Source organism: Rhineura floridana, chromosome 7 (assembly GCF_030035675.1).
Source record: "Rhineura floridana isolate rRhiFlo1 chromosome 7, rRhiFlo1.hap2, whole genome shotgun sequence".
Lineage (NCBI taxonomy): Eukaryota > Metazoa > Chordata > Lepidosauria > Squamata > Rhineuridae > Rhineura > Rhineura floridana.
This window is the reverse complement of record NC_084486.1, coordinates 19,248,182-19,274,963: the sequence shown is the minus strand read 5'-3', so window position 1 is coordinate 19,274,963 and position 26,782 is coordinate 19,248,182. Positions and strand designations below refer to the sequence as shown.

Genomic DNA, 26,782 nt, shown 5'->3' with positions numbered 1-26,782 from the left:
ACAAATCCCCACAGTTCTGTCACACTATAAGGTAACCAAGGAATTGAAACTAAGACGGTTATACACAAAGAGAGAAGCTATGTCAGTTCTTAGTGGAGAAAAGTAAGTGGACTCTAATGGACTCCCTCCAACATATCGCCCCACCTTCAAACAAGTCCTGCCAGTCATAATGACAAGCATTTTGTCAAAGAGTTGGTGTTTTGTTCTGTTTTGTTTTCAAGTAAATACAGATACTCATTATGCTTTGTTTAGTGTTTTAGCACTGAATCTATAGTAGCATAAAGTAGTATTTTATTCTGCAAAATGTTTTTCTTCAGAAAATACAACATGATGAGGAAGACTCAGATTATTTCATTATAAACATACTTTCAACCTTCTGAAACAGGTTATGCTGGAATTCAAAAGAGTGAACAAAAGGTCACACCACATGGCAAGGTTACTTCCAGCAAGTAATAAAGATAGAAGAAAAAAATGACATACTTGGATCTGACAAGATTGAGTCGGTTTTCGGCAAAAATTGATCGCATCGGACTCCTTGGTAGCCCTCTTTGCACCTGGGAAAAAGGGGAAAAATGACAAACATACGCATGCGGTAGTGACAGGCTAATTTCAAGACATCAGACTATGCTAAAACATTGTTAACCATCTAGAGCACCAGTGACAGCAGTTTCCAAACTTTCTACATTCAGGAAACTCTTTCAACATCAGCCCACCTGCTACCGAACCCCACAGAACCCAGCATGTTCCAAAGGATTCTGGATACTGCCTTAGCAGACACCCTTGGCTCATATAAGGCACTGGTCTAAGCTGTTGGGCCTCACACTTGCCCCACCACAACTGACAGTGGAACCTACATACAGGGCCAAAGACATTTTGCTGCCTAGGGTGGAGCAGCAAATGGTGTCCCCCCCCTCAAGTCAAGTTGCATAGTACCCTGAGGGAGATAGCACAAAAATGCTTTCCTGTCCATGGTATTAAAAAAAAAAGTGTTAAAAATGAAATAAATTCATTTCATATAAATGAAGTAATAATTCAGTTATTTAAATATAAATTAACTAAGAACTTGTTGCCCTTTCATGAAACCCAAAATCAGCTGCCTGAGGTGTGCATTTCACCCTGCCTAGTGCCCAGTGCTACATCCCCCTCACATACATGGCCAGCAGCCCTAGGAGCTTCTTCAGTGTACTGAGATCCCCACGTGGGTCTTTTTGTTTAAATGGGATTGGCACCCATATAATCAGCCCTGTGCAACTGTACCATGCTGGAGGGGCTCTCATGCTGCTCAGCAGGTATGAAGAGCATTCTCTTTCAGGGAAACATGTCTCCCATTGTTCATCTTTGCTATCAGGAATCCTTGGCCATTATGGCATTGACAGGCAAGTTATTTTAATATCCAGAAGGCTTAACTGAAGACTATTTCTGAGATCATAACAAGAAAACACTGAAATACTGGTTTTGTTCTTTTAAAGAATGTTCTTAAAAATAACAAGAAATGTTTTTAAAATTACCACAGATTTTTAATGAATAGAAGTTTGAACCCAGGCCTCAGTAGTCAAAGTGCAACACTAGATGTTGCTAGTTATCAATGGCAGGAAAAAAAGAGATGGACAATTTATGGGTGAGCCAGCCTTCAAAGCACTACAGTATTGGACTTTGAGTTTATATTAGGCAGCCTCATATTACGTCTACATGAGATTCCAAAATACTCCATTTCTCATAGTTTTTGAAAATTTTTTCGCTATTTTGACATTTCATAGTAAGACTGATATTTCAGTGGTGAAATGTCCCCTAGCAATCTGCTCAATCTGCTTCTGACAATGGAGTCAGAGCATTCTGAAGCTACAGATCTTACGAAGCCAAACTCAGTCAGTATGGGAAACACCATTCTGACAGCCACAGGGATTTCTACCCATTATTACTTGATTTTTGCCTGGATTTAGCTTCAAATGACTTATCCACACTTTCTAAACTCAGTCTCTCAGTAAGACAAAACTTGGGTTGGCTGAAAAGAAGAGATATGTGGGTGTCGTCAGCACAACAAAATGGAATTTCACATCTCTGTATGATCTCACCCAGTTGTGTCAATAGTAAGAGAGAGGCAGAACAGAATTTTGTGGGACCATGACTTTGCTAGGCAGAATGATAAGATGTTATGGCAGGCTTGGGGAGCTGTTGGCCCTTCAGAAGCTGCTGGATTATAACTCCCATCATCCCTTGTCATTGATCATGCTTGCTGTGGCTGATGGGAGTTATAGCTCAGCAATATCTGAGGACCAAATGTCCCCCCCTGTTATGCTTTTGACTCTATAAAGATCCAACCTCACCATCCTCAGACACCCAGTGGTTACCTCTCTTACCGAAGAGACGGGAAATATATCTGTTCCCTAGCCATCCCTGTCTGTGAGTATCTAGACAGTCTAGATGGCAATAATCAACTATCAAATACCGATCTACTATCACTACGTATGTATCTTGAAAATAGTTTAGAAATTAACTCTTCTAATATCTGGGGAGGAAAACATGTATCCCTTGACCGGCAGAATTTTTATCATGAGGAAGTCCATGCTTCTAGCCCTTGATTACTATATTTGGGGAAATGATGGAATACAGACCAGAGCATCTCAATCCAATCTCAGGAAATGGGGTTGAACACATGGGATACGTTTCCATACACTGGCCTTTTACAGCTTTAAGTTTAAGCATCAAGGATAAGAAATTAGGCTTTGAAACTAAACAGGAAACCATGACATTTCATCTGTAACTGGAGAGATAATTTGTCTATGTCGTCCCTGTCAAAAGGCAAGTTTCAGAGATATGCAGTAATTATCATTGGTTGTGATCTGCCATAATTTGTTGCTATATGTTCTTAACATAGTTAGCAAGCTGCTAGTATTCACTCCATTCTGTGACATGTATAAATAGTCAGAACTGAGAGAATTTCCATACTTTATTCTGCTTCAACTTGTCATGGGAAAGGGGAAAGGGTTATTTATTTCTTGAAAGGCCGGGGAAGGAACTGGCAATCCCACCCCATATATACGGTCTGCCTAGTAAACGTCGCAAGACATCACCCTAAGAGTCGGAAACAACTCGCACTACAAGTGTGGGGACACCTTTACCTCTTATTTCTTGACCACTGGGTTTTTCTGCACAGTCTCCCCACATCTCTGGCTTCTGGAATTTCAGCAGGTTATCATCAGCCAGGAGTTTTAATCCCATCACCCCAATCTTGAGATCTGAAAACATTGCCCCACATGCACATTGCAAATGTAAACTGAGATTCTCAGGATATACAGTTCTATACCCAACCCAAGCACATAAATTTCTGTGCTTGGTTTGATTGCAGAACTGCATACTGCACACAGTTGTGAGCATAACACACAAGAGGTATTTTCAAGGTGGAGTGAAAACATAAGAGCTCCATTTTCCTGACTGGTATGATTTTTAAGAAAGCATATACTCCAATAATGCCTGCTGAATAAATCAATACGGGCCAATTTACTGCAGAATAAAGAGAGAAAATAGAGAAGAACTTTCAGCAATGTGTAATGTAAGATGGGCATGAGGCAGTGATTCTGGTGATGAAATTAATTTAGCATGCTCATAAAATATGCTAGTATTCTGAACCAGGCAACACCCCACCACCACCACATTCTCCAGCTCAGACTATAATGTGAGATAGAAAAGAGCCCCCTCCACTTATTTACCTGGCTGTGGCACTGGTGGCAACAGAGGCAGGCAGGGAGGGACGTATGTAAGTCTCCTTTCCTGCCATTCAGAACTGCTAGCATCCCTGCTACCTGAAAAAGTGCTGTGGCAGCATTTCAAACATCAGAGAGTGTGCGTGGAAAAAGTATCCTTTGCTACCAAAGAGCAAGGGTTCCATGTCTCACAAGTCTCCTATTGTGGGAACCTACTCAGAATCAATTGCACCTTTCAGTTGTTTGTTTGCTTTGCTAAGGCCAATTTGAAATACAAATAGATGGGGGGTGGCCATCGCTACGCAAGTGTGTTGGGGCTGTCTGTCTGGAGACAAGCTAGGAAATAGGCAGGCAGGCCATCAAGCAGATATGCAGTCTAAGAGCTCAGTCTATGCCAAAGGAACATGTTGCTCTGACTAATGACTCAGGCCAGTCTGTTGCTTTGTAGGGCCAAGCAAAATCGTATTGGTTTCTTGTGACACCTGATCCTTGCTGAGCTAACAGCTGCAACACCACCCTCTGGCCAATCACAGTATTGGCTCTGAAAAGCTGCAGAGAATAGGTTAGCAGCCCCTTCCTCTAATAAACTACCACTGTGCCACAAAGAGTAAAGTACCTTGTTCCTATTAGAAACATCACTAGTCCAAGATCCCTGGTACCTTGCAACGTGTTCCTATTTTCATCTGTGACATGTTCAAGCATATGAGGGGTGTGTGTTTGAAACAGCAAAAAAAGAAAGGGGAAAAAACAGAACATTGTAGGGATTTGACTCATGCAAAACATGAACATGACATTATGTCTGACTGTGGGTGGTCTCATCAAAGATGATAGCTCTGTATCCTCTGAGTGATTTGGCTGAGAAATTTCACACTTCGGCTGAATGAGCGTTCACACCTACCAGCCCACTTGCAAAAGTATACCACATAAATATACTGTTTAAAAACACTAAATCAGGTAATTATTAGGATTGCCTTGCCAGAAATTATAGGGGTTTGGTGACATACTTCATGTCAAGAAGAGTAAACAGAGGTGGTTGTACCCCCCCTCTTCCATGCAATATCAGGAATGACTCTGCAATTTTCAAACAGGTTGGCAAAAATAGTAAAAACACAACAAAAAGTAAAATTCTCCCTCTGAAAGGATCACTTAACATAATCTGTAAGTGAACCTTAAAAGTGAAGAAACATTACCAATATCTTGCTTCTTTATGTACATTTAGCTACTCAGTTTTAATTTCTTTCTTAGCTTAGTTAAAAGATAGAAGGATTGAAAATAGGTCGATCTTAAATCTTCTGTGTAACTTTTCTATTTTCTCTATAATCTATTCACTCTAATCGAATGTTGAAGTATTTTATTGTATTTATTCTTTTCTAAATAAAAATGTAATTATAAAAGGTGAAAAAAGGTATAGCGAGGTAATAGCTGTACTTTGTGAGCTCAGACAAAGTACAAGGAGGAGGGAGAAGGAGGAGGTTGAGTGCCATCCAATCGACAAACACAAACTTCTAAGACAGTTCCTAAGCAACAGAAGTAGGATCTTTGCTAGTTGATCATTTTATCATAGCTGACATAGATAATTGATTGTATGCATGAATTTCAGAACAATTGCAGTGAGGTCCACACAATCTACTTTTCCACAAAAGAAGAAAAGAGTAGCTTGCTTGCCTGCACATACCTATGAGAGTAAGTGTACAGTCAATATTGACCAGTTTCAATGGTTATTAATTTAATTTTAAAAATTCTTACGCTGTCTTTTTATTTTTAAAAATGGCCTGAAAGAGTTCACAAAGAGCAATTTAGATGAAGTAGAAATATTTCCCCTAATATTCACCCTCTTTCCATCATACCTAGTGTTGTTGTTTGGGACCTGCGGCTTTTTCAGGGCCATTTTTCCTTTCTAGCTGCTTTTTTCTTCTACCTGGAACAATCACATTGATGATCCCCAGTAATCAGGGTTCATGTAGTAAATGGGATGTGACAATGCACAACATCAATAATTATCAATTAAAACACACACAACACCAACAAGACCATCAATAGAATATTTGAATATTCTAAAGGAAAGTTCAAAGGCCTTGTTCCCTCTGCCCCCTGCAACCCTCATCATCATAATCCGTGGCGGGGGAAAAATATACTGCCAGTGTCACTACGATGGCAGCATTCTGCATAACTACCTCCCTTTTCCTGCTGCATTGAATCCCTTCCCCTAGGTGACCTTTCTTTCCCTTGGGGGAGGGAAACAATGTCCCAGGTGGCAGAGATAATCAAGGGAGACAGCAGGTTTGAGGCAGGAGGCCCACTTGCAGCCGGCTATGCCTGTATCGATTCTGCTCAGAAATAACTGAACAGGGGCACTTCCATAGTTGAGAACTCCTGCTTTGAATTCTCAACCCATTCATAATAACCATTTCCCCATAATTCATCTAATCTTTATGAGGTTCATCCATCAATGAAATTCTTAGTTTATAGTACAAATGTTTACCAAGGAATCCCCACCCAAGCCTCTCCATAGATTTTGAGGTTCTAAATTAGCAGCTGCTTTCTACAGGGTGGTTCTAGTGATTTAGAATCTTGCTATTCTGGTTCCGATTTCTGACATTTATACAGACTACTGCTCATGTAGAGATGTAGATTTTCACACCATCTATTCACTGTTCTCCTTTTTCTCCTTTTTAAGAAGATAAGAGCCTGCTGGATCAGGCCAAAGGCTCATCCAGTCCAGCATCCTGTTCTTGCAGTGGCCAACCAGATGTCCAGTGGAAGCCCGCAAGCGGAACCTGAACACAACAGCACTTTCTCCATCTGCGATACCCAGAACTGGGATTCAGAAGCATACTGCCAATGACACTGGAGGAAGAGTATCCATCTCCTTTTATTCCTACTCTCTGCTTACTTTAACCAGTTATTGATCCATAAAAGAACTTGCCCTTATCTCACGACTATTAAAATTACACAGGAGCCTTTAATAAGTGACATCTGTCAAACCCCAGAGCTTGGAAAAGTTACTTTTTTGAACTACAATTCCCATCAGCCCAATTCAGTGGCCATGCTGGCTGGGGCTGATGGGAGTTGTAGTTTAAAAAAGTAACTTTTCCAAGCTCTGTACAAACCCTTTTTGAAAGTCTAAGCATGCAGCGTCTACCAGATCACCCCTATCAACATGTTGGTTGACACCCTCAAAACACTCTAAAAGATTAGTGAGACAGGACTTAATCTTTGCCAAATCCATGTTGATAGCTTCATCCTGTCCAGGTTGCTGAAGTGTACAAGTGTTTGTGCACATTATTGAACCATAGCATAAAAATGAATCTTGATGTTACATTTTCTATGAACATATCAAGATTCTTTTACACGTTGAGCATTTTTGGCATCAATGCACTCAATCACATCTGTGCAGCAGGACACACACAAAAAAGAAATTATTCCAATGGGCAGAAAGCCATGGCAAACTGCTCAAACCTTAGCAGTGGAATTACATTTAGAAATTCTCCATGCTAAATTGAAAGGACGGCAGAGCAGATTGCAGGCCACCCTATAGAATAATACCAGAATGTAAGAAAACACACCCATCCCTAGTTGATGATTCAAAAGGGGGGTTAGGTGATGAATTCATTAGCTCCAGGGACATTTAGCTTCTTTTTGAAAAAGGGACACCACAGGATATATTTTGGCACCTTTTTGCAAGAAATGCTGAATGGGTATCAGGTGTGATTTATCCAGTCTAAGAGCAACATGATGCACTATGTTCCTATTTAGGAACACACTCAGATGGTGTGGCTGGCTGGCTCTCACTATCACCATCCAAGAGAGATTATCCAGCTGGCCCTCATTCAAGCCACAAAAGCTCAAGCCAGACCAGAATGAAGCAATGTCAAGGGAATTCATGACAAAGAAACAAACAAAGTACTGAATCCTAGCAGCTCCTTTGTCTGAGGAAATGTCTCCTCTTTCCTGTTACTTCAGCTTCAAAGCCTGCAAGGCCTATGACAAGAGTAGAGATAGACAGGGATAGTGCCAGAGGGTGGGGCAAGCACCTCTCCAAACAAGGAGCTCACCCCCACTTGGCCACCCCACCCCCCAGTTGCTGGACTCCTGCCATTGCTTGGATATACAAGTGCATTCATATATTCATCTCTGTAGCTCTTCTACTGTTCAGCTACAGCTCTTGAGTGAACAAAGGCTGCACATTTTGCAGCTACTGATATGCTCTTCAAGATGCCAACAGACCAGTGGCATACCACTGAGGGGAAAGGGGAAACATCTGAAATGCAGGCAAGAGAAGTAATTGAGGAGGTGTGCACAGCTGCATTGCTGGGGGTAGAGGATAGAACCCCTGTTGTTTTTTCTCAAGCCTCTCTTGGTGACAGCAGCAGTAGAGTAGTGGCAAATTCAGAAGTGCAGGGTCTCTTCATGTTAATCACAGCCATGCTTCCTCCCCGTTTTGTTTGCTGTGGGGTTGAGAACGAGATCCTTCTTAATGCCTAGGAACCAATAAGCATGAAAGAGGAGAGTGTTAGCACTGAGCAGAGTCTTCTCAGTGACTGACTCACCACCTGTCACTCTGATTGGATCCAATCAGCAGGAAAGGAAAAAGGAAGCATGTTAGAAGATTCTTCTCAGTGCCTAATACACTCCTCTTTCATACTTATTGGCTTGTAGGATGCTGGAGACATAGGAACCCTGCTCCAAAAAAAGTAAAGGGTCTAAGACCACCCAAAGACCCCACACAACTATACCCCTGATCAGCAGGCTGGGAATTGCTTGCTGCTTTCTTATGCAGTCACAGCCCTTCCTCCAATCACCTGGCTGAAAGAGTGAGATAACTCCTTTAATCCAAATTTCTCAGTCTCTGTTGCCCTTAAAGTGTAATCCTCCTATGCATGTTTATTACACAGAGTTAGGAAAGTGTGCATAGAACTGCAGCCTTAAATATTATGCTGAATATTTGAAACACTGAAACTCAAAATCAATTATTGTAAGGTGACATTGGTTTTATGTTGGGAAATGTTTGTAAGAAACATAAAAAAAACTGAAACATGTTGCTTGCATAAGTATTCAACCCCTGTGCTGTGGAAGCTCCCAGTTTACACAAATGAAAGATATTGCCCTACGAGGACACAATTACCTTACCTCCACCTGTGAACCAATAAAGTTGCTGTCACATTGTCAGGATAAAAACCCCACTGTTGAAGGATCATTGGTCAGGCTGTGGATCTGAAGGAAAATAAAGACCAAAGAGCGTTCTACAGAAGTGAGAGATAATGTATACAAATGTATATTAGGAAAAGGGTACAAAATAATATTCAAGTGTTTGGATCCCAGTGAGCACAGTTGGATCAATAATCAGGAAGTGGAAGCTGCATCACACCACCCAGGTACTGCCAATAAAAGGCCATCCCTCAAAACTAAGTGCTTGAACAATAAGGAGAGTTGTGAGAGAAGCCACAGAGAGGCCAACAATCACTTTGAAGGAGCTATAGAATTCAGTGGCTGGGAGTGGAGTAATGGTGCACCAGTCAACCATAATAATAATATAATAATAATAATAAAATTTTATTTTTGAGTCGCCTATCTGGCCAAATTAACGGCCACTCTAGGCGATGTACAATAATGCAATAAAATACAATGTAAAACCAATACAACCATACTCAATAATTGAACTAGCCACCACTCTTGCATTTACTCAGCAGCATAAAAACTAACCCACCCCAGAGATCCCGTAGGCCTGCCTGAACAGCCAGGTCTTCAAGGCTCGGCGGAAACCTATCAAGGAGGGGGCATGGCGAAGGTTGAAAGGAAGGGAATTCCAGAGGGTGGGGGCCACAATCGAGAATGCCCTCTCTCTGGTCGGCACCAGCCTAGCTGTTTTAGCTGGTGGGACCGAGAGAAGGTCTTGTGTGGCTGATCTTGTCAGGCGGCATAATTGGTGATGTTGGAGGCGCTCCTTCAGATAAACTGGGCCGAAATCGTATAGGGCTTTAAAGGTCAGCACCAGCATCTTGAATTGGGCCCGGTATACAACTGGTAACCAGTGTAGATCTACTAACACCGGAGTGATGTGATCACGGCGACAGCTGTTCTTAATCAAACGTGCCGCCGCATTCTGTATCAGCTGTAATTTCTGGACCGTTTTCAAGGGCAACCCCACGTAGAGTGCATTACAGTAGTCTAAGCGAGAGGAGACCAGGGCATGTATCACCCGTAGAAGAAGATGGGTAGGAAGGTAGGGTTGCAGCTTCTGTATCAGATGGAGTTGATACCAAGCTGCCCAGCTCACTGCCGAGATTTGAGCCTCCATGGACAGCTGGGAGTCAAGAACAACTCCAAGGCTGCGGACCTGGTCTTTCAGGGGTAATCTTACCACATTGAACACCAGGTGTATATCTCCCAACCTTCTCTTATCTCCCACGAGCAACACCTCGGTCTTGTCGGGATTTAGTTTCAGCCTATTCCTTCCCATACATCCACTTACGGATTCCAGGCACTTGGACATGGTATCCACAGCCAACTCTGGTGAGGACTTAAATGAGAGATAGAGCTGAGTATCATCTGCATATTGGTGACACTGCAGCCCAAATCTCCTGATGATGGCCCCCAGTGGCTTTACATAGATGTTGAATAGCATGGGGGAGAGGATAGAACCCTGTGGCACTCCACAATTGAGAGGCCAAGGGTCAGAAACCTCATCCCCCAATGCCACCCGTTGGTGCCTGTCCGAGAGATAGGAACGGAGCCACAGTAGAACAGTGCTCCCTATCCCTAATCCCTCCAGGCGATCTAAAAGGATACCGTGGTCGACGGTATCGAAAGCCGCTGAGAGATCCAGGAGGACGAGGAAGGTATATTCTCCCCTATCCAACGCCCTCCTCATATCATCCACCAGGGTGACCAAGGCTGTTTCAGTTCCATGTCCAGTCCTGAAGCCCGATTGGAATGGGTCTAGATAATCCGCTTCATCCAAGTGTGTCTGTAACTGGTTGGCCACCACTCGCTCAATCACCTTGCCCAAGAACGGTAAATTAGAGACTGGGCAGAAGTTATTTAACTCTTGGGGATCCAAGGAGGACTTTTTCAAGATGGGCTTTATTGCTGCCTCCTTGAGGGCTAATGGCAATGCACCCTCTACCAAGGATGCATTTACCACTGCCTTGATCCTTTCGTTCAGCCTCTCTTTGCAGCTCATAATGAGCCATGATGGGCAAGGATCCTATAGACAGGTGGTTGGCTTCACAGTCGAGAGCAGCTTGTCCACTTCCTCAGAGGGAAGAGGCTGAAACCGTCCCCACCTGACCAGAATGCAACTGGCCGACTGTGGCCCACTTCCTGTATCCACGACGCACGGGATCATGCTCTTCAGGTGTTCAATTTTATCGGCAAAGTGTTTAGCAAATATGTCACAGGAGGCTTTAGAGTGCTCCATGGGTTCCTGAGCAACTGGACCGACCAGGCTGCGGACCACTTGGAACAACCTCCTGGGACAGCACTCAGCCGATGCAATAGAGGCAGCAAAGAATTCCCTCTTTGTTGCCTTTGTTGCCACCTGGTAGGCAGCTATTGCTGCTCTAACCAGTGTCCGATCGTCTTCAGAGCGAGATTTCCGCCACCGACGCTCTAGTCGTCTCACCTCCTGTCTCAGACCCCGCAACCGTGGTGTATACCAGGGTGCTATCTGAGTTCTATTCAGGGGGAGAGGACGTTTTGGAGCCACCCGGTCGATTGCCCTAGTGATCTCCCCATTCCACTCCATCACCAGGGCTTCGACCGGGCACCCTTCCGCAGGCTCCAGATCTCCCAGCGCATTCAGGAATCCTATAGGATCCATCAGGCGTCTGGGGCGGACCATCCTAATAGGTCCTTGTCCCCTACGGAGGGTGTGTGGCATTGAGAGGTCTATATTCACCAAATAGTGGTCTGACCATGACACGGGGTTAGAAAAAACAGCCCCCATTTTCAGAGCACTTCCCTCCCCTCCCGAGACAAACACAAGGTCAAGAGCATGACCAGCTACATGGGTGGGCCCTGTATTACTAAGGTGCAGTTCCCATGAAGTCATGGTTTCCATGAAATCCCGAGGGGCTCCAGTGAGGACGGTCTCGGCATGCACGTTGAAGTCCCCCAACACCAATAGATTGGGGGAGAGCATCCGCACACCCGCGACCACCTCAAGCACCTCGGTCAGGGAATCTGCTGTGCAGCGGGGTGGGCGATACACAAGAAGAATCCCTAAACTGCCCTTTGGGCCCAACCTCCAGTACATGCAGTCAACAAACTTGGTCTCGTGGAGAGGGGGTCTGGCAAAAACTAAGGACCTCCGATAGATGACTGCCACTCCCCCTCCCCGCCTACCCACCCTCGGCTGCCATATCAAGAGCTGTGCATATCACTGGCCTGTATGGGAAGGTGGCAAGAAAGAAGCCATTACTCAAAAAGTACCATCTGAAAGCACATCTGGAGTTCGCCAGAAAAGGTTTTGTGGTCTGATGAGACCAAGATGAGCTTTTTTGGCAAACCTCAAAGCACTGTGTGTGGAACAAATCTAACACTGCCCATGTCTCAAGACACACCATTCCTACAGTGTAGTATGGCGGTGGCAGCATCATGCTGCGGGGATGCTTCTCATCAGCAGGGATGGGGCATCTTGTTAAAATTGAAGGAAGAACGGATGAAGCAAAATAAAGGGAAATACTGCAAGAGAACCTACTTCAGTTCACTAAAAAACTGAAGCTTGGGAGGAAATTCCCTTTTCAGCAGGACAGTGATCCCAAGAACAAGGCCAAAGCAACATCGGAGTGGCTCAAGAACAAAAAGGTGAATGTCCTACAGTGGCCCAGTCAAAGTCCTGATCTCCATCCCAGTGAGAATCTGTGGCACTCTTTGAAAATTACGCACCATAAGCAAGGTCCAACCAACCTGAACGACCTGGAAGAAATCTGCCCAGAAGAATGGGCCAAAATCCCTCTGACACTGTGTGCAGAGCTAGTACATACCTACCCCAAAAGACTTAAAGCTGTTATTGCAGCGAAAGGTGGCTGTACGAAATATTAATGGGGGGGGGTGAACATTTGTGCAAGCTACATGTTTTGGTTTTTTGTTTCTTACAAATGTTTCCCAACATAAAACCAATATCACCTTACAATGATTGATTTTGAGTTTCAGTGCTTCAAAATAAAATACCATACAGAACAAAATTATAATGTACCATTTATAATTCAGTAATATGAGTGCATTGGTCAGGGGTCTGATTACTTTTGCAAGGCACTCTCTGTGTGCGTATATATATCTATACACACACACACACACACACCCTTGAGGTTGGTCCAGAAGCTGCAGGTGGTGCAAAATGCGGCGGTGAGACTGCTCATTGGGGCAGGGTATCACCAACATGTCACCCCACTGCTGAAAGAATTGCACAGGCTACCTATTAGCTACTGGGCTAAGTTCAAGGTTCTAGTTTTGGTGTACAAAGCCCTATTCAGCTTGGCACCAGGATACCTGAAAGACCGTCTTTTCCCTTATATACCCAGTTGATCACTGAACTCTGCAGGTGAAGGCCTCCTGCAGATATCGTCTTATCAGGAGGTCTGTTCTGCACAACATAGGAAACGGACCTTTAGTGTAATGGCACCTACCCTTTGGAATTCCCTCCCCTTAAATATTAGACAGGTGCCATCTCTGTTATCTTTTTGGCGCCTACTGAAGTTTTTTGTATTTCAACAAGCCTTTTAAGTTGAGACCTTATCCCAGTCTGCGTCTGTGTTGGAATTGCTTTTTAATATGCTTTTAAACCTTTTTTAAAAAAAATATAGAGAGATGTTTTAAAACCTTTTTTTTAACAAAAAGATGTTTTGTTTTAATATATATTAAAGTCAGTTTTTATGATGTTTTAAAGTGTTTTAGTGCTTTTGTTTGCCATCCTGAGCTCCTACTGGGAGGTAGGGTGGGATATGAATAAAATAATAAATAAATAATATATTTATACACATTCAAGTGTATATGGGAAGGGGCATAATGAGCTCCTCCTTTGCTTGAAAATTTCCCACTACATCACAAGGCCAGCACCTTATGTATCCTAAAGAAACAAGCGTGTGGTGGCAGAATGAAGAGCTGCACATAAAATAAAGGTGGAAAAAATGGAGTGACATGTGGTGGGGAGGGAACCGCTAAAATAGAGCGACTTGGGGACCTGACTAGAGGCCAATGGCTAGCTAGGCAGTATTGCACTCCTCAGATACAGGCAGCTCCACTGCAGACAAGCAGTCCTGCATCCAGTCCCCAGCAGTGCACAGCATGCACGTACTTAGAGGCACAATCCTGCATCCTACTAGTGAAAACAAGGCTTCCAGAGTCACCATCTCTGACTAACCTTCCTCACAGAGATGTCGTGATGCGAAAGGAAAAGGAAGAATCATGCACATGTCCTTGCACTCCTTGGAGAAAGGGCGGGATGAAAAGAATGGAAAGGGTTTGGAGTCCTGTGACTTACAGCCATCCCCCCCCACACACACATACACACATGACCTCACCTTGCACTTTTTGATAAAAAAAAGTTTGGTATGGTTGATCTTTAGACCTCCCTGAATGATTTTAGAAGTGATGAACTCTGCCATCCTCCCTGGGGTGGGGGGGCAGAACCTTTTCCATCTTAATATCAGGTTGTATATATAAGTAAATGAAACTATATATCATAATGACTCCACAGTCTCTACTGAACTTCCTAAGGCAACTGGACCCAGATCCACTTCCACAGTAAGTGTTGGAATATCTGGAGTCTCTTGCCTCATGGAGATTGGGGTGCATGTACAGGGCCAACTCCAGGTTTTTATGGGCCCTTGGGTGTTGCCCCTTGTTGCTCTTCATGATCAACCAAATTGTAGACTAAAGTGTAAATCTGTATTGCTCCATCGATAATGCTGCATTTGTATTGGGAGTGCTTACATCCTTTAAGCTATTCAAACTCAATCCCTGAACATCCCAAACACACTTAATAAGGAGCAAGCCCTCCACGCTGAACATAGTGGGAATATACGAATAATTGCAAGGTACAGATCTGGGGATATATTACAAGTTGTATTCTAGATAGTTTTTTTTTAAGTACTGATTTGTGCAAAGGTTTGCATGATACTGATTTTCATACACATAGGGTTTTTTTTTCAGAACTCAGGATGCCCTGGTGAAATTAAGGGGAAGCAGTAGATTAAGATACAAGTTTTCTTTCATATTGAACATCATGTGGTATTAACCACTAATTTAGACACTTTTAAAAGGTGATTAGACAAAGCAGGGTTCCAAGCCAAAACTCAGGCCCAGCGCCAGTGGTTGGCCAGGTCAGGCACTGGCCTGAGGGCCTAGGAGCTCACAGGGTCCGGAAATTACAGCTGGTACAGAATGTGGCGGCATGTTTGATTAAGAACAGCCGTCACCATGATCACATCACTCCGGTGTTAGAAGACCTACACTGGTTACCAGTTGTTTACCGGGCCCAATTCAAGGTGTTGGTATTAACCTTTAAAGCCCTTTACGGTTTCGGCCCAGTTTATCTGAAGGAGCGCCTCCAGCATCACCAAATATGCCTCCCGACGAGATCAGCCTCACAAGACCTTCTCTCGGTCCCACCAGTCAAAACAGCTAGGCTGGTGCGGACCAGAGAGAGGGCATTCTCGATTGTGGCCCCCACCCTCTGGAACTCCTTGCCCTATGACCTCCGCCATGCCGCCTCCCTATCAAGTTTCCGCCGAGCCTTGAAAACCTGGTTATTCAGGCGGGCTTACAAGATTCTTGGGGCGGACTAGTTTTTATCTTGTTGCAGTTTGTGGGTGTTTTTAGCTTAATTACAGCTGATGTTTTTGCTTATATGTTGTATTTTATATGTTGTATTTTACCCTATTATGTACGCCGCCTAGAGTGGCCGTTAATTTGGCCAGATAGGCGGCTTAGAAATAAAATTTTATTTTATTTTATTATTATCATGTGGTATTAACCACTAATTTAGCCACTTTTAAAAGGTGATTAGACGAAGCAGGGTTCAAAGCCAAAACTCAGGCCCAGCGCCAGTGGTTGGCCAGGTCAGGCACTGGCCTGAGGGCCTAGGAGCTCACAGGGGCCCCTCACCACCAAACTGGTCACCTCCTCTCATCTTTGTTGTTGCGGGAGCCCACCAGCACTGCTATCTCCTCCTCCTCTTCCTAGGCGTTTGCCCATCCCTTCAGTGGCTAGAGGCTCCAGGTACTCTACCAGGAGTCCTTCCACAGCCACTGCTGCAAAAACACATTGGGCCCTGCCCCCTCAGAAGCAGTCTCTATAGTACAGGAAACTTCATGTCACAGACACCGCCTGCAACCATGGTGAAGTTTCCCATGCCATGGAGATCCAGCATGCTTCTGGAGGCAGTGGCTGCAGAAAGGCTCGTGGTGGAGTACCCAGAGCCTCCAGCTGATGAAGGGATGAGCAAGCACTGAGGAAACAGAGGAGGAAGTGGTGATAGCAGCACCAGAGGGCCCTCACAGAAATAAAGACAGGTGGCAGGAGGAGGTGAACAGCTGCGGCGCTGCTGGTGGTAAGGGCCTACTGTGCTGAAGGGCCCCAGAAACCAGGGACAGGCCCTGCCAAAAGCTTTTTTCTGTTGTTAATCTCCCCAACTTCACCATATTCAAAGGTAGACTACCTCTGAAGCTGCAGGTTCTATATCACAATTGACAGATACCATTCTTTCTCCAGGTTCAGAGGAACTCTCCTTCTGAATATGCTGAAGGAGAGTAAACCAGAAAAGCAGTATTGGCCTCATGATGCACCTGGTTTCCATTGTGGGAAGCAAGACTAAATGGACTTTTGGCTTGATAGTTGCTCTTACAGTCAAATGGATTCCAACCCCTCTTCAAAAAAAAAAAAGATTGCTTCTTTCCAGCTTGTTGGGTCCAGTTTATTTTGTTTTTGCTAACCTCTGAACAAAACTCATTCCTTCAAGAACAATGAGAAACCCCACTGTCCTGAACCATGCAGATTTTTTATTTTGCATAGTAAAAAACTGACAGAAACATAAAGCATTTTACTCCACTCTTCAGCCTAAAACAGCTTCCAGAGTTGCTTACTAAGATCAGTAATGAGACTAGATAGTCATAATCAGTAATAAAACATTATATGTTTTAAAATCAAGCATCTCTTCCACACTCTTCTCACCACTGTCACTTTGCACAGAAGTCAATACAAACCTTATCATGCAAGTCTAACCCTGGTCAGATTATATTTACCCAGATTCTTAACATTGTTCCCACAAAACACTATAAATCCCCAAACTTCCAAACCCTTCCCTCTTTTATTATACTACACACAAACACACACACACTGTGTGTGTATGTGGGTGTGGGCGATACCCAAAACATTTAAGATTACATGCTCTCTCAAACAAATGTCTTGTCAGGACCGTAAACCTGTTGCATAGTGCCTCTACCTTGTTTGAAAGCCTGTTTCTTTACTGTAATTTGAATTTGTAATTTGAATATATATAGTATTTCAGAAAAAATATGTTTAGGATGGTAGTTTTAGTATGAAATATACAGTTATTTTGCTTTTAGAGATCTTAACATGTGGGATGCAGTTCACCCACCTAGCAATATACTTTGCCCCTACTCCCCCCCCCCACATTTTTTTTCTTGTGCTGCCACTGGAGATGGACAGGCAACTTTCCCTTTTAACTGGCCTCAAAATTGAACAGCCCAGTTCCTCCACATTTCCCTGGTTCTGCACAAGACACGAGTAATACCCATCCTGGTACTGTGTGGATATTTTAGGAGGAATCTGCACAAATCCTATAAAACAGCATAGAACACTTGTGAAGTGGACTGAGGGCTGCCCCTCTATCTTATCTTGCTCCATGAGAGCAGCCATCCCCTCCCAATCCCCCCCCAAGACAGCTTTTCATGCCTATTCGGAGTGCTCCTACAGGTCCCAATTCAGGCAAAAGAGAAAATAAGAAAATAATTGCAACAGAAGTCAGTGGAGAGGGCTTACTCCCCAGTAGGGGAATTTGGGAGACCAAGTTTTTACTTTTTTGGTCCTTGCATACAGTTCCTGGCTGAGCTGGTTTCAGCCAACCCAGAGGCTCCTGAATGGCAATCAGATGTAGTGGAATTTTACGCCGGTGTCTCTTGCTCCAGTACAACTTACGCCAGCTTCCCCCGAGTTGGATTGCTCTGCCCGTTACAGAATGCCCATCTCCACAGAATGATTTCCCACGAACCAGAATTTGAATAATGGCAATATTTATTTTAACTAGATTTTTACCTTGTTATACTGCAAATACATGATGATTTAAGCAACAATAATTATTTGGTTTCACTCATAATGGCTATTTCGAATGCACATAGGGAAAATGGGATTCCAGAACATTTCATTAACTTTGGCTCAGATTTTTAACTTGTAACCCAGAAGTAAAAAGTTCCAGGTAAAAGTCTAGCATTCTGAACCATCTTGTTCTGAAATTTCCAGATGATTGCTCATATCTCCGTATTCTTGCACAATCTGATCATATTAATGGGAGGATTTTGAGTCTGGGAGGAAATTACAAGATCTTTTGGCACTGTCTCCTTGCTGCCAGTGTTCTGTCTGGAAGACTGCACTCAGGCATTATCAATGCATAAAGCATAGCAGATTAAAATGATTAAAAGAAAGACCTGACATTGATCAGCTGGGAGGATGTACAGTAATTGGTGGTGGTGAGTTAGAATGAAAGAAGAAAGATTTCAACAATTAGAGAGTTTTAATATATTGTGCTGTCAAGGGAGAAGAAAACCTCCAAAGGGAAGAAACTGCATTTATCAGCTCCAAATCTATCGTGAGATATATGAAAGCTAGAACTGCCAGAGACAGATTCAGGCTCTGGTGAGTCATCAGAAAAAAGAAAGGAAAGAACAGAGATAGGTGCAAAGCATGACTGGTAATACTGGAACTGTATTAAGTTCTGCCAGCTTTTGCAACAGTGACATCAAACACGTAAACTCTCAGGTACCTATTAGAACTTAACAAGCAAATATTATGTTTCCTTCTCCCACCCCCCTTCAAAGTGTGTTTTACTTAAAGAGAAAACATATTTTCTGTTTCGGAAGGTGAGAAAGTTGAAAAGAAGCTTGAATTCTTTTTAGATAAGTGCAGGGATGCAAATACAGCGGACAGATACAAAAAATGGACAAGGCTTCTCCACCTTTCACCATTGTGTATAAGAAGGAATTTCAGCAGGTGTGGCTTGTACACCAATCTACACTTGCTCAAATTCCCTCTTCTACACAACTATTAAAGGTGCAGGAGCCCTTTTCTTTTTTGCATCTGGCTGCCTCAGCTGCAAATGATAGTTAGAAGGGACCAAAAGTCACATAATCCAGTCCCTGGAAAACCACTATCATTCAACTAATAATGCCCCAAAGGATTACAGTTGTATCCATTATTTTAAAAACATTTTTCGGAGATCTTTTCTCACACTAGTGGGGAAAAGCATCTTTTTGAAGAATTTCCTCCATGGATTGTCAGGTACAGGGCCTTAAGTATAGTGACTAGGCTGTCAGCTCACATTCTGCTGCCATCTGCAGTGGCAGCAAACAAAAATCCTAGGCAAGAAGAAAGCTGTACTACTGCCATTGCAAATGGTGTCGGAGAATTTCTCCTTCCTACTCAATTTGTCTAAAAATAGAGTGGAAAATTCTGAAAGGCCATTTGGGCACAGCTCATTTCATTGGGCCAGCAAGTACCATCTAGCAACCGTTAGCCCGAATCAGGAACTGAAAGGCCCATAAAACGACACAGCTGTCCAGACAAAACCTTTTCTCTTTTTGGAGCTGCAGTGCTCCACTTTCCCACTCTTATCTTGTTACCTTGTCATGCTTCGTATGAGTGATAGTGGGAAAGCTGGAAACCCAGAATATGCTTTTTGATGAGACCTCTAAATAGAAGGATATTGGATAAAATCAGAGCTTGGAAAAGTTACTTTTTTGAACGACAACTTCCATCAGCCCCAGCCAGCATGGCCACTGGATTGGGCTAATGGGAGTTGTCGTTCAAAAAAGTAACTTTTCCAGCTCTGGATAAAATACCAGCTTGGGGAAAGGTATTTAATACTGATGATGAAATAGTTTGCATGGCTGAAAGAACTAAGAACAGCTTCTAAGAATATTACAACCGGTAGGCTAATGGTGAGATAGTGCCGGAGCATAAGGGTTAAACATGTTTATGAAAAAGTGTTGAACTGGGGGGAGGTAACGAGTGGGGTACCACAATGCTCAGTCAGTGTTCTTCAACATTTTTAATAATAACTTGGATGAAGAGGTGAAGGGAATGCTTATCATATTGGCAGGTGATACAACATTGGGAAGGATAGCTAATTTGCCACCACACCCAAGAAGACTCATGACACAGATATGGAATAATGTTATATTTATTAAAATATAACACATAAGTCAAATTCAATTCAAATCCAATTCAGTCAATTGATTAAATTTCCAAATACTTCGGGCAGGTGAGGCTCACCTAACTGTGAGGGAATTGACCCCCAAGTCCTGAAGACAAGTCAGTCACCTCGGACTGTAACTCCCCAGTCAAGGATGTGGGAAGATTATCTCTCCTTGCAACTGGAGTCAGGTATGTGGTTCCAGCCTCCACATCCTGGCCCCGCCGTACAGGCATTCACCATTATGTGCAAGTCGGTCCCACAAGGACACTCCCCAGATCCACACCAGACATTAAGCCCTGATGGTTCCCTAGGGAGTGCCCTTTACCAGAATGTCTCAGCTGCCTCAATTTTAAGCCCAATTACCTCACCTGCCCAAATTCCATGCCAGCCATAGCAGGATCACCACAACCCATCCCGGCAGGGCCAATTGAATCAAACCAAGCAGTATGGAGTAGGCAAAACCAAAGAGATCCTGAAATCAGGATCTCAAAAAAAAATTCCTACTCAGCCCCAATTTGGCGACTAGCAAAGCCCATACTGACAAGGGAGGGAGGGTAGGTGCCGCGAGGCAAAAAAGGCAAGTTCTAAGGGAGGAGCGGTTTTATATACACCCACTCTATCCTTCACCTGATTGGTAGAAGGATAACACCTGACTCATTCGAAACCTTCGAGAACCTTCATGAGTCTTCTCCAAAATGAGGGTGGCGGCAAACATGCCCCTGCACAAGGCGGGAACGTCAATCCTGGAAGACACAAACAAAATTCCAAGTGATCTTGCTAGGCTGGAGCATTGGGCTGAAGACAACTGAATGAAATTTAAAAGGGACAAGTGCAAAGTTCTACACTTAGGAAAAAGAAATCAAATGCACAATTATAAGATGGGAGATGATTGGCTCAGCAATACTATACGCCAGAAGGATCTTGGAATTGTTGTTGATCACAAGCTAAATATGAGACAATAGTGCAATGTGGCTGCAAAAAACAGAAATGGTATTTTAAGCTGCGTTAATATAAGTATAGTTTCAAAATAACGTGAAGTACTAGTTCCCCTCTATTCATCACTGGTTAGGCCTCATCTTCAGTACTGCATCCAGTTCTGGACACCACACTATAAGTAGTATGTAGATAAACTGGAACAGGTTCAGAGGAGGGCAACAAGGATCATCAGGGAAAGAAAACCCTATGAGGAGAGACTAAAAGCACTGGGCATGTTTAGCCTTGAAAAGACTGAGGGGAGATATGATAGCAATCTTCCGTTATTTGAAAGGTTGTCACACAGAGGAGGTCCAGGATCTCTTCTCAATCATCCCAGAGGGCAGGACATGGAATAATGGGCTCAAGTTACAGAAAGCCAGATTTTGGCTTAAATTCAGGAAAAATATCCTAACTGTTAAGAGTTGTACGACAATGGAACCAACTACCTATGGAGGTGGTGGGCTCTCCAACATTGAAGGCATTCAGGAGGCAGTTGAACAGCCACCTGTCAGTATGCTTTAACATAGATTCCTGCATTGAACAGGAGTTGGACTCAATGGCCTAATAGGCCCCATCCGATTCTATGAATAACATGCAAAAATAACCAAAACACATTATAGTTCTATAAGCCATAGGACACACATGGGCTAGTTGTATAAGTTATATGAGACATATGGGGTGATAAGGAGCCCTTACATGCAAGGTGGCAAGGATAAGGAAGGGAACCCCTGGAGCAGAATAGGTGGAGTGAAAGCTACATAGTGACCAGTTATAGTAGTAGGAAGGACATCATCACATCACACCCACCAGATAGGGGCCAAATCACATCTAATTACAACAGCCCCTGGCTCGATAAGATTCTTACCTACCTAGCTGGACTGATCACCTCATTATGAGGTTAATGCTCTCTATGTGGAATGGTAAACTATCTGTTTGCTTAGGTATCAGATTAATAGGTTTATGTGTAAGTATGACATATTGCTTATTAGGAACTGTATTCACTATAAGGCATGAATAAGGCATCATAAAACATCCTGTGTGTCTGCTGTATATTGGTGCATCAAAATAGATTGCTGTGTGGAATGGGCAGCTGTAAAAGATTCCATAAAGTTGGTCATGAAAATGGAAATGGAAATGGACTGCCTTCTAGTCGATCTCAACCTATGGCGACCCTATGAATAGGGTTTTCATGATAAGCGGTATTCGGAGGTGGTTTACGATTGCTTTCCTCTGAGGCTGAGAGGCAGTGACTGGCCGAAGATCACACAGTGAGCTTCATGGCTGTGTGGGGATTCAAACCCTGGTCTCCTGGATCATAGCCCAACACTCTAACCACTACACCACACTGGCTCTCTAGTCGGTCAGGCACCAACCACCAAAATAACAACCTGATAGGCTGAAAGGTAACAATCTCTCATAAACTGAAGTTGAAAAATATTCCACTCTTGACTACCAGATTCTGCTGTGCTCCATCCCTGTTAGCACCACCTGGGATCAAACCAGGAGTCACCATGTGTTTTATGTTCTCCTATATTCTCAGCCTTTCTGTGGGATTTGTCCGAGTGCTCCATTCTGGCAGGATGATTCTGTGTACATCCGACAGCAGATAAACACAAGCCACTGTCACTCAGTGCTTACACTGGAGCCACACACACACAGGGATAAAATCTCCCTCCCTAACTACACAGGAAAAAGTAAAACGTGAAAGAAATGACAGGTGTACTTGAAAGACCTCCCTTTGGCTGGCAGGTGACAGACTGCACCTTGCAGGCCTTGTTTTTACACAGTGTGTAGCAGTTGCAGGCTGCAATTCATCAAAATTGACCTACTAAGAAAGGAACTGTAGGAAATATGTAGTAATACTAGTAAGGTTAATTGTGACAGCCAGCACTGATTAGGCTCAAGTGTGTTGTTGAAATGCCACTCATACAGGTGCAGCTGCTTGACTGACACCATTTGTGAAATAATGGGGAGCATAAGGGGTAACCAGGTCTTACCCATAGGAGAAATTGGTCATTTAGCAGCAGACCCTCAGAGAAATACAGTTTCACCTGACCTGGTATCTGCAGCCCAATCTACACCACAAAGCATGTCGGCACTCTGCTTCTGAAGACTGGGCTATAGAAATGCCATAATATTTGTATACAGCAGCAAAATATATATGCTTGCTATATCATATCCTCCAATATTTGACAAGCAAGTGACTGGAACAGATGCATATCTCAATGAGCTATATGGCAGGTATTTAAAGTAGAGATGTGAACCCTAGCTGAGAAATGTTGCTATCTTATAAAACTCTTTTAGCTTCAGTCACAATTCCTCAGCAGCTTTGGCTGAGGAGGGCCCCCCAAATATATCTAAAAGCTCACTCCATTGTGCATGCAACATCAGTCTGAGGCAATGTTGCAACCTCTGACTCTGTGGTTATGCCAATTATTATCAACTTTCTCTGTTCCTTCAGCTTTCTGAGGCCCCCTTCTCACATACACATGGAGATAATGCACTATGCACAAACCCACACCATGGAGTAACTATGAAAACAGAGTGAATTGCTTGGACTTTGGCACTCAGTTGCTATTATGCTGGGGGACTGGCAGGGAGGGTGTCAACAAGATGGGGATGACTCTTTAATTTACACACACACTCCATCAGATGAGATTGCAGCATGATGAAGCAGTGCCTGCACACTGTGTATATGAATGGGGGTGGTTGCTACCAGTGGCATCACTAGGGTTGGTGTCACCCAGTGCGGTAACTCATGTTGTCACCCCCATGGACCTCCTCCCGTACCAGACCTAGGGTGCCTAGGGGCGGGGCAGCTCTGGGTTAGGGTTGCCTTATTCCAGTTCCACAAATCCGGCAGGCTAATTTGCAGATTATGCAAATTGTTTGCATATTATTTGCATATTATGCAAATATTTACATATTAATATTTGGATTGGCCAGTTGTTTTGTTTTTGTGCCTAGGAATTAGCACCAAAAACTGGGGAAAGATGTGAGAAATCTTTTTTTTAAAAAAACTTAACATTTTCAGCCTTAAATGCCTAGACTCTAAGTTTCCAACACTATGGAATGTTGATTGATTGATTAAGAGGATTTATATGCTGCCCTTCTGCTGTTAAAAACAGAGCTCAGAACAGCTTACAAATATAATAAAAACAATAAAAATGCACAATCAATATAAAAACATAATAAAAACACAAAATAGCAACAAACATAAAGTAAGTCAGGGCAGCAATACGGTTAACCATTACATATACGATATATTTCAGAGATGTGGTGGGTGGAGAAAAACAAGAAGCCAAAATGTTAGGAAAAGGAGTCTTTCACATCACATGCTCAGTTCTAAATACTGTTGCAGCAAGTTTTACAAGTTCCTCCAGTATTCCACTGGTGCAGGCACTCAGACATTCAAAGTATCTGTATGTTTCTTAGGTTCTATAAAAGCAAAGCTTTGCTTAACTCAAAATTTCTTCTCCCTTTGATCAACCACATCTACACAGGTTCCATCTCCATACTCAAAATGAAACTGGGCCTGGAAGCGTGCAACAACCCCACACATACCTTGCTAATTAGATTACCAATGCCAGGATGTCTGTCTTATCGACTACTCTCCAGCTCCCCCCCCAACCGGGCATCATGAAAGACCCAGTCCTGGGCTCAGAAAGAAAATAAATATCTGGTCCTCTTCAAAGTACTGATAAGCCTCTTGTTTTAATTAAAATAATAATTATAAGTTCTTGCTCTTATCACTAATGGGAGTTAATTATCTTGCATATGCTGCTGTTGCTTCTATGGCTGTAACGGAGTGAGGTTAAAGATAAGTGAAATGCAAACAGGAAAAAAAAACAGAAGGCACTAACAGTTTCCTAAATGTAATACCATACCAACCACAACAAGATTCCTATGAGTAAGGCAGAAAACTAAGCATCTCACAACCAGTCAGGATTCCTAACCAAAAACCAAAAATATGATAAATGAAGAAATATTTATATAAGCATGACTATCAAATATATTTATTATTTACACAAACTGTAAAGATATTTATAGTGCAATCCTAGGTTTATTTATTCAGAAGCAAGTCCCAGTGTATTCAGTGGAACTTACTCAAACAGGGACAGAACTGCAACCTCAAGTGATAAGCAACTTCATTCACACAACCCAAAATTCTGAATCATGCCACTTTACGCTGTTTTGCAACTGTTTATCCTTGTTTTTATGGTTATTGATTTTAAATGTCTTTATTTCTTGTTGTGAGCTGCCTTGGTTTCCAACCCTACCTCACAGGGTTGTTGGAAGGACTACACACACACACACACACACACACACACACACACACACACACACACACACACACACACACACACACACACACACACACACACTCTGCAGATGTATAAATACATACAGCCCATATAATAGTTTATTGTCAAACCAGTTGGTCATTGCAGAAAAATCAGTATTAGTTTTAAAAAAATCAGTATTAGTTTCCTACAGAATAAAAACTGTAAGCCCTGCCTACTTGCTTTAAAATAGGACCGGGGGGGGGGACAGAAAGAGAACACAAACACAATTCTTTTTTACATTCACTCCAAAGTCCCATTGATTTTCAGCACATTCATAACCAGGTCTACTCAAAAGTAAATCCTATTGAATTCAATGGGATTTACTCTGGACATATGGGATTAGCAATGCTTTTACCCCCACAAAAACAAGTATTGGGAAGGTTTTCAAAACACTGCCCAGGATCTGACTCCTACACACAAGAGGGGGGAAAACTGAAATGTACATACTTACCCAATTTATGAGATTTTCGGATAAACGGGGGGCGAACCACAATTTCTGGCCTTGCAATGAGGTTTACTAGACACTGCCACAGGTCAACCAAACACTTCACTGATTGGCTGCAATCCTGAATGGGTGGGGTTAAAGCTACAAAGTGCTATACAGTAGTTTTAAAAAAGATTTAACGGGGAGCTTATGTTTTTATGTATATCTTGAGAACCAGACCACCTAGAAACTTAATTTTTTTAAAATTAAAGCTGAGAATCCGGGCCAGTTAAGGGGGTAAACGGGCGCCAGGTGGCATGCAAAGAATCCGGGTAAATATGGCAACCCTACTCTGGGTGACACCCTCCTCTCATGGTGTCACCCAGGTGCAGTCCGCACTCCCCGCACCCGGCTAGTGATGCCGCTGGTTGCTACATTTATCCACATGGCAGGAGGCTCCTCCACCTATCGATCTGAAGCAATTTCAAATCAACCCTCACTTCACTTTAAAAAAATGCTTGATGATGTAGAATTTCTTACCCTATCTTGTGACATCACCATACTGTGCATTTCCCTGCTACTCCCAATGGTAGCCAATAATGAGAAGTGTGTGTGTGTGTGGGAGGGAGATACAAAACACAACACAATACAGAATAACTGGTTCTAGACATTGCAAAGGAAAATGGGAGTGTTCAAAGCATAGGGGGAGGTGTCATTTTCCACTGCAGCCCAGTGGTAAGGGTGATATAGTTTATCTTTTAGATAACAAGGTAGGGACTTTGGAGGGCCTCTGCGATTCAGACTAGACAATAAAGGGCTAGATGGACCAATGGTCTGAGTGTGTATGTCAGGAGTAGCCGGTATGGTGCCTCCAGACATTTGGACTACAACTCTACAACTCCGA

The 26,782-nt window shown here is 43.1% G+C and overlaps 1 protein-coding gene across 2 annotated transcripts in view; it reads right to left on the bottom strand.

Moving 5' to 3' along the window:
* Positions 1-26,782, bottom strand: part of NRG3 (neuregulin 3) — a 1,022,346-nt gene that overhangs the window by 259,976 nt on the left and 735,588 nt on the right. For both annotated transcript variants that reach the window (XM_061634989.1, XM_061634990.1), the window contains exon 3: positions 481-554. In XM_061634989.1, coding sequence (XP_061490973.1) covers positions 481-554 — 74 coding nt within the window. The remainder of the gene's footprint in view (positions 1-480; positions 555-26,782) is intronic.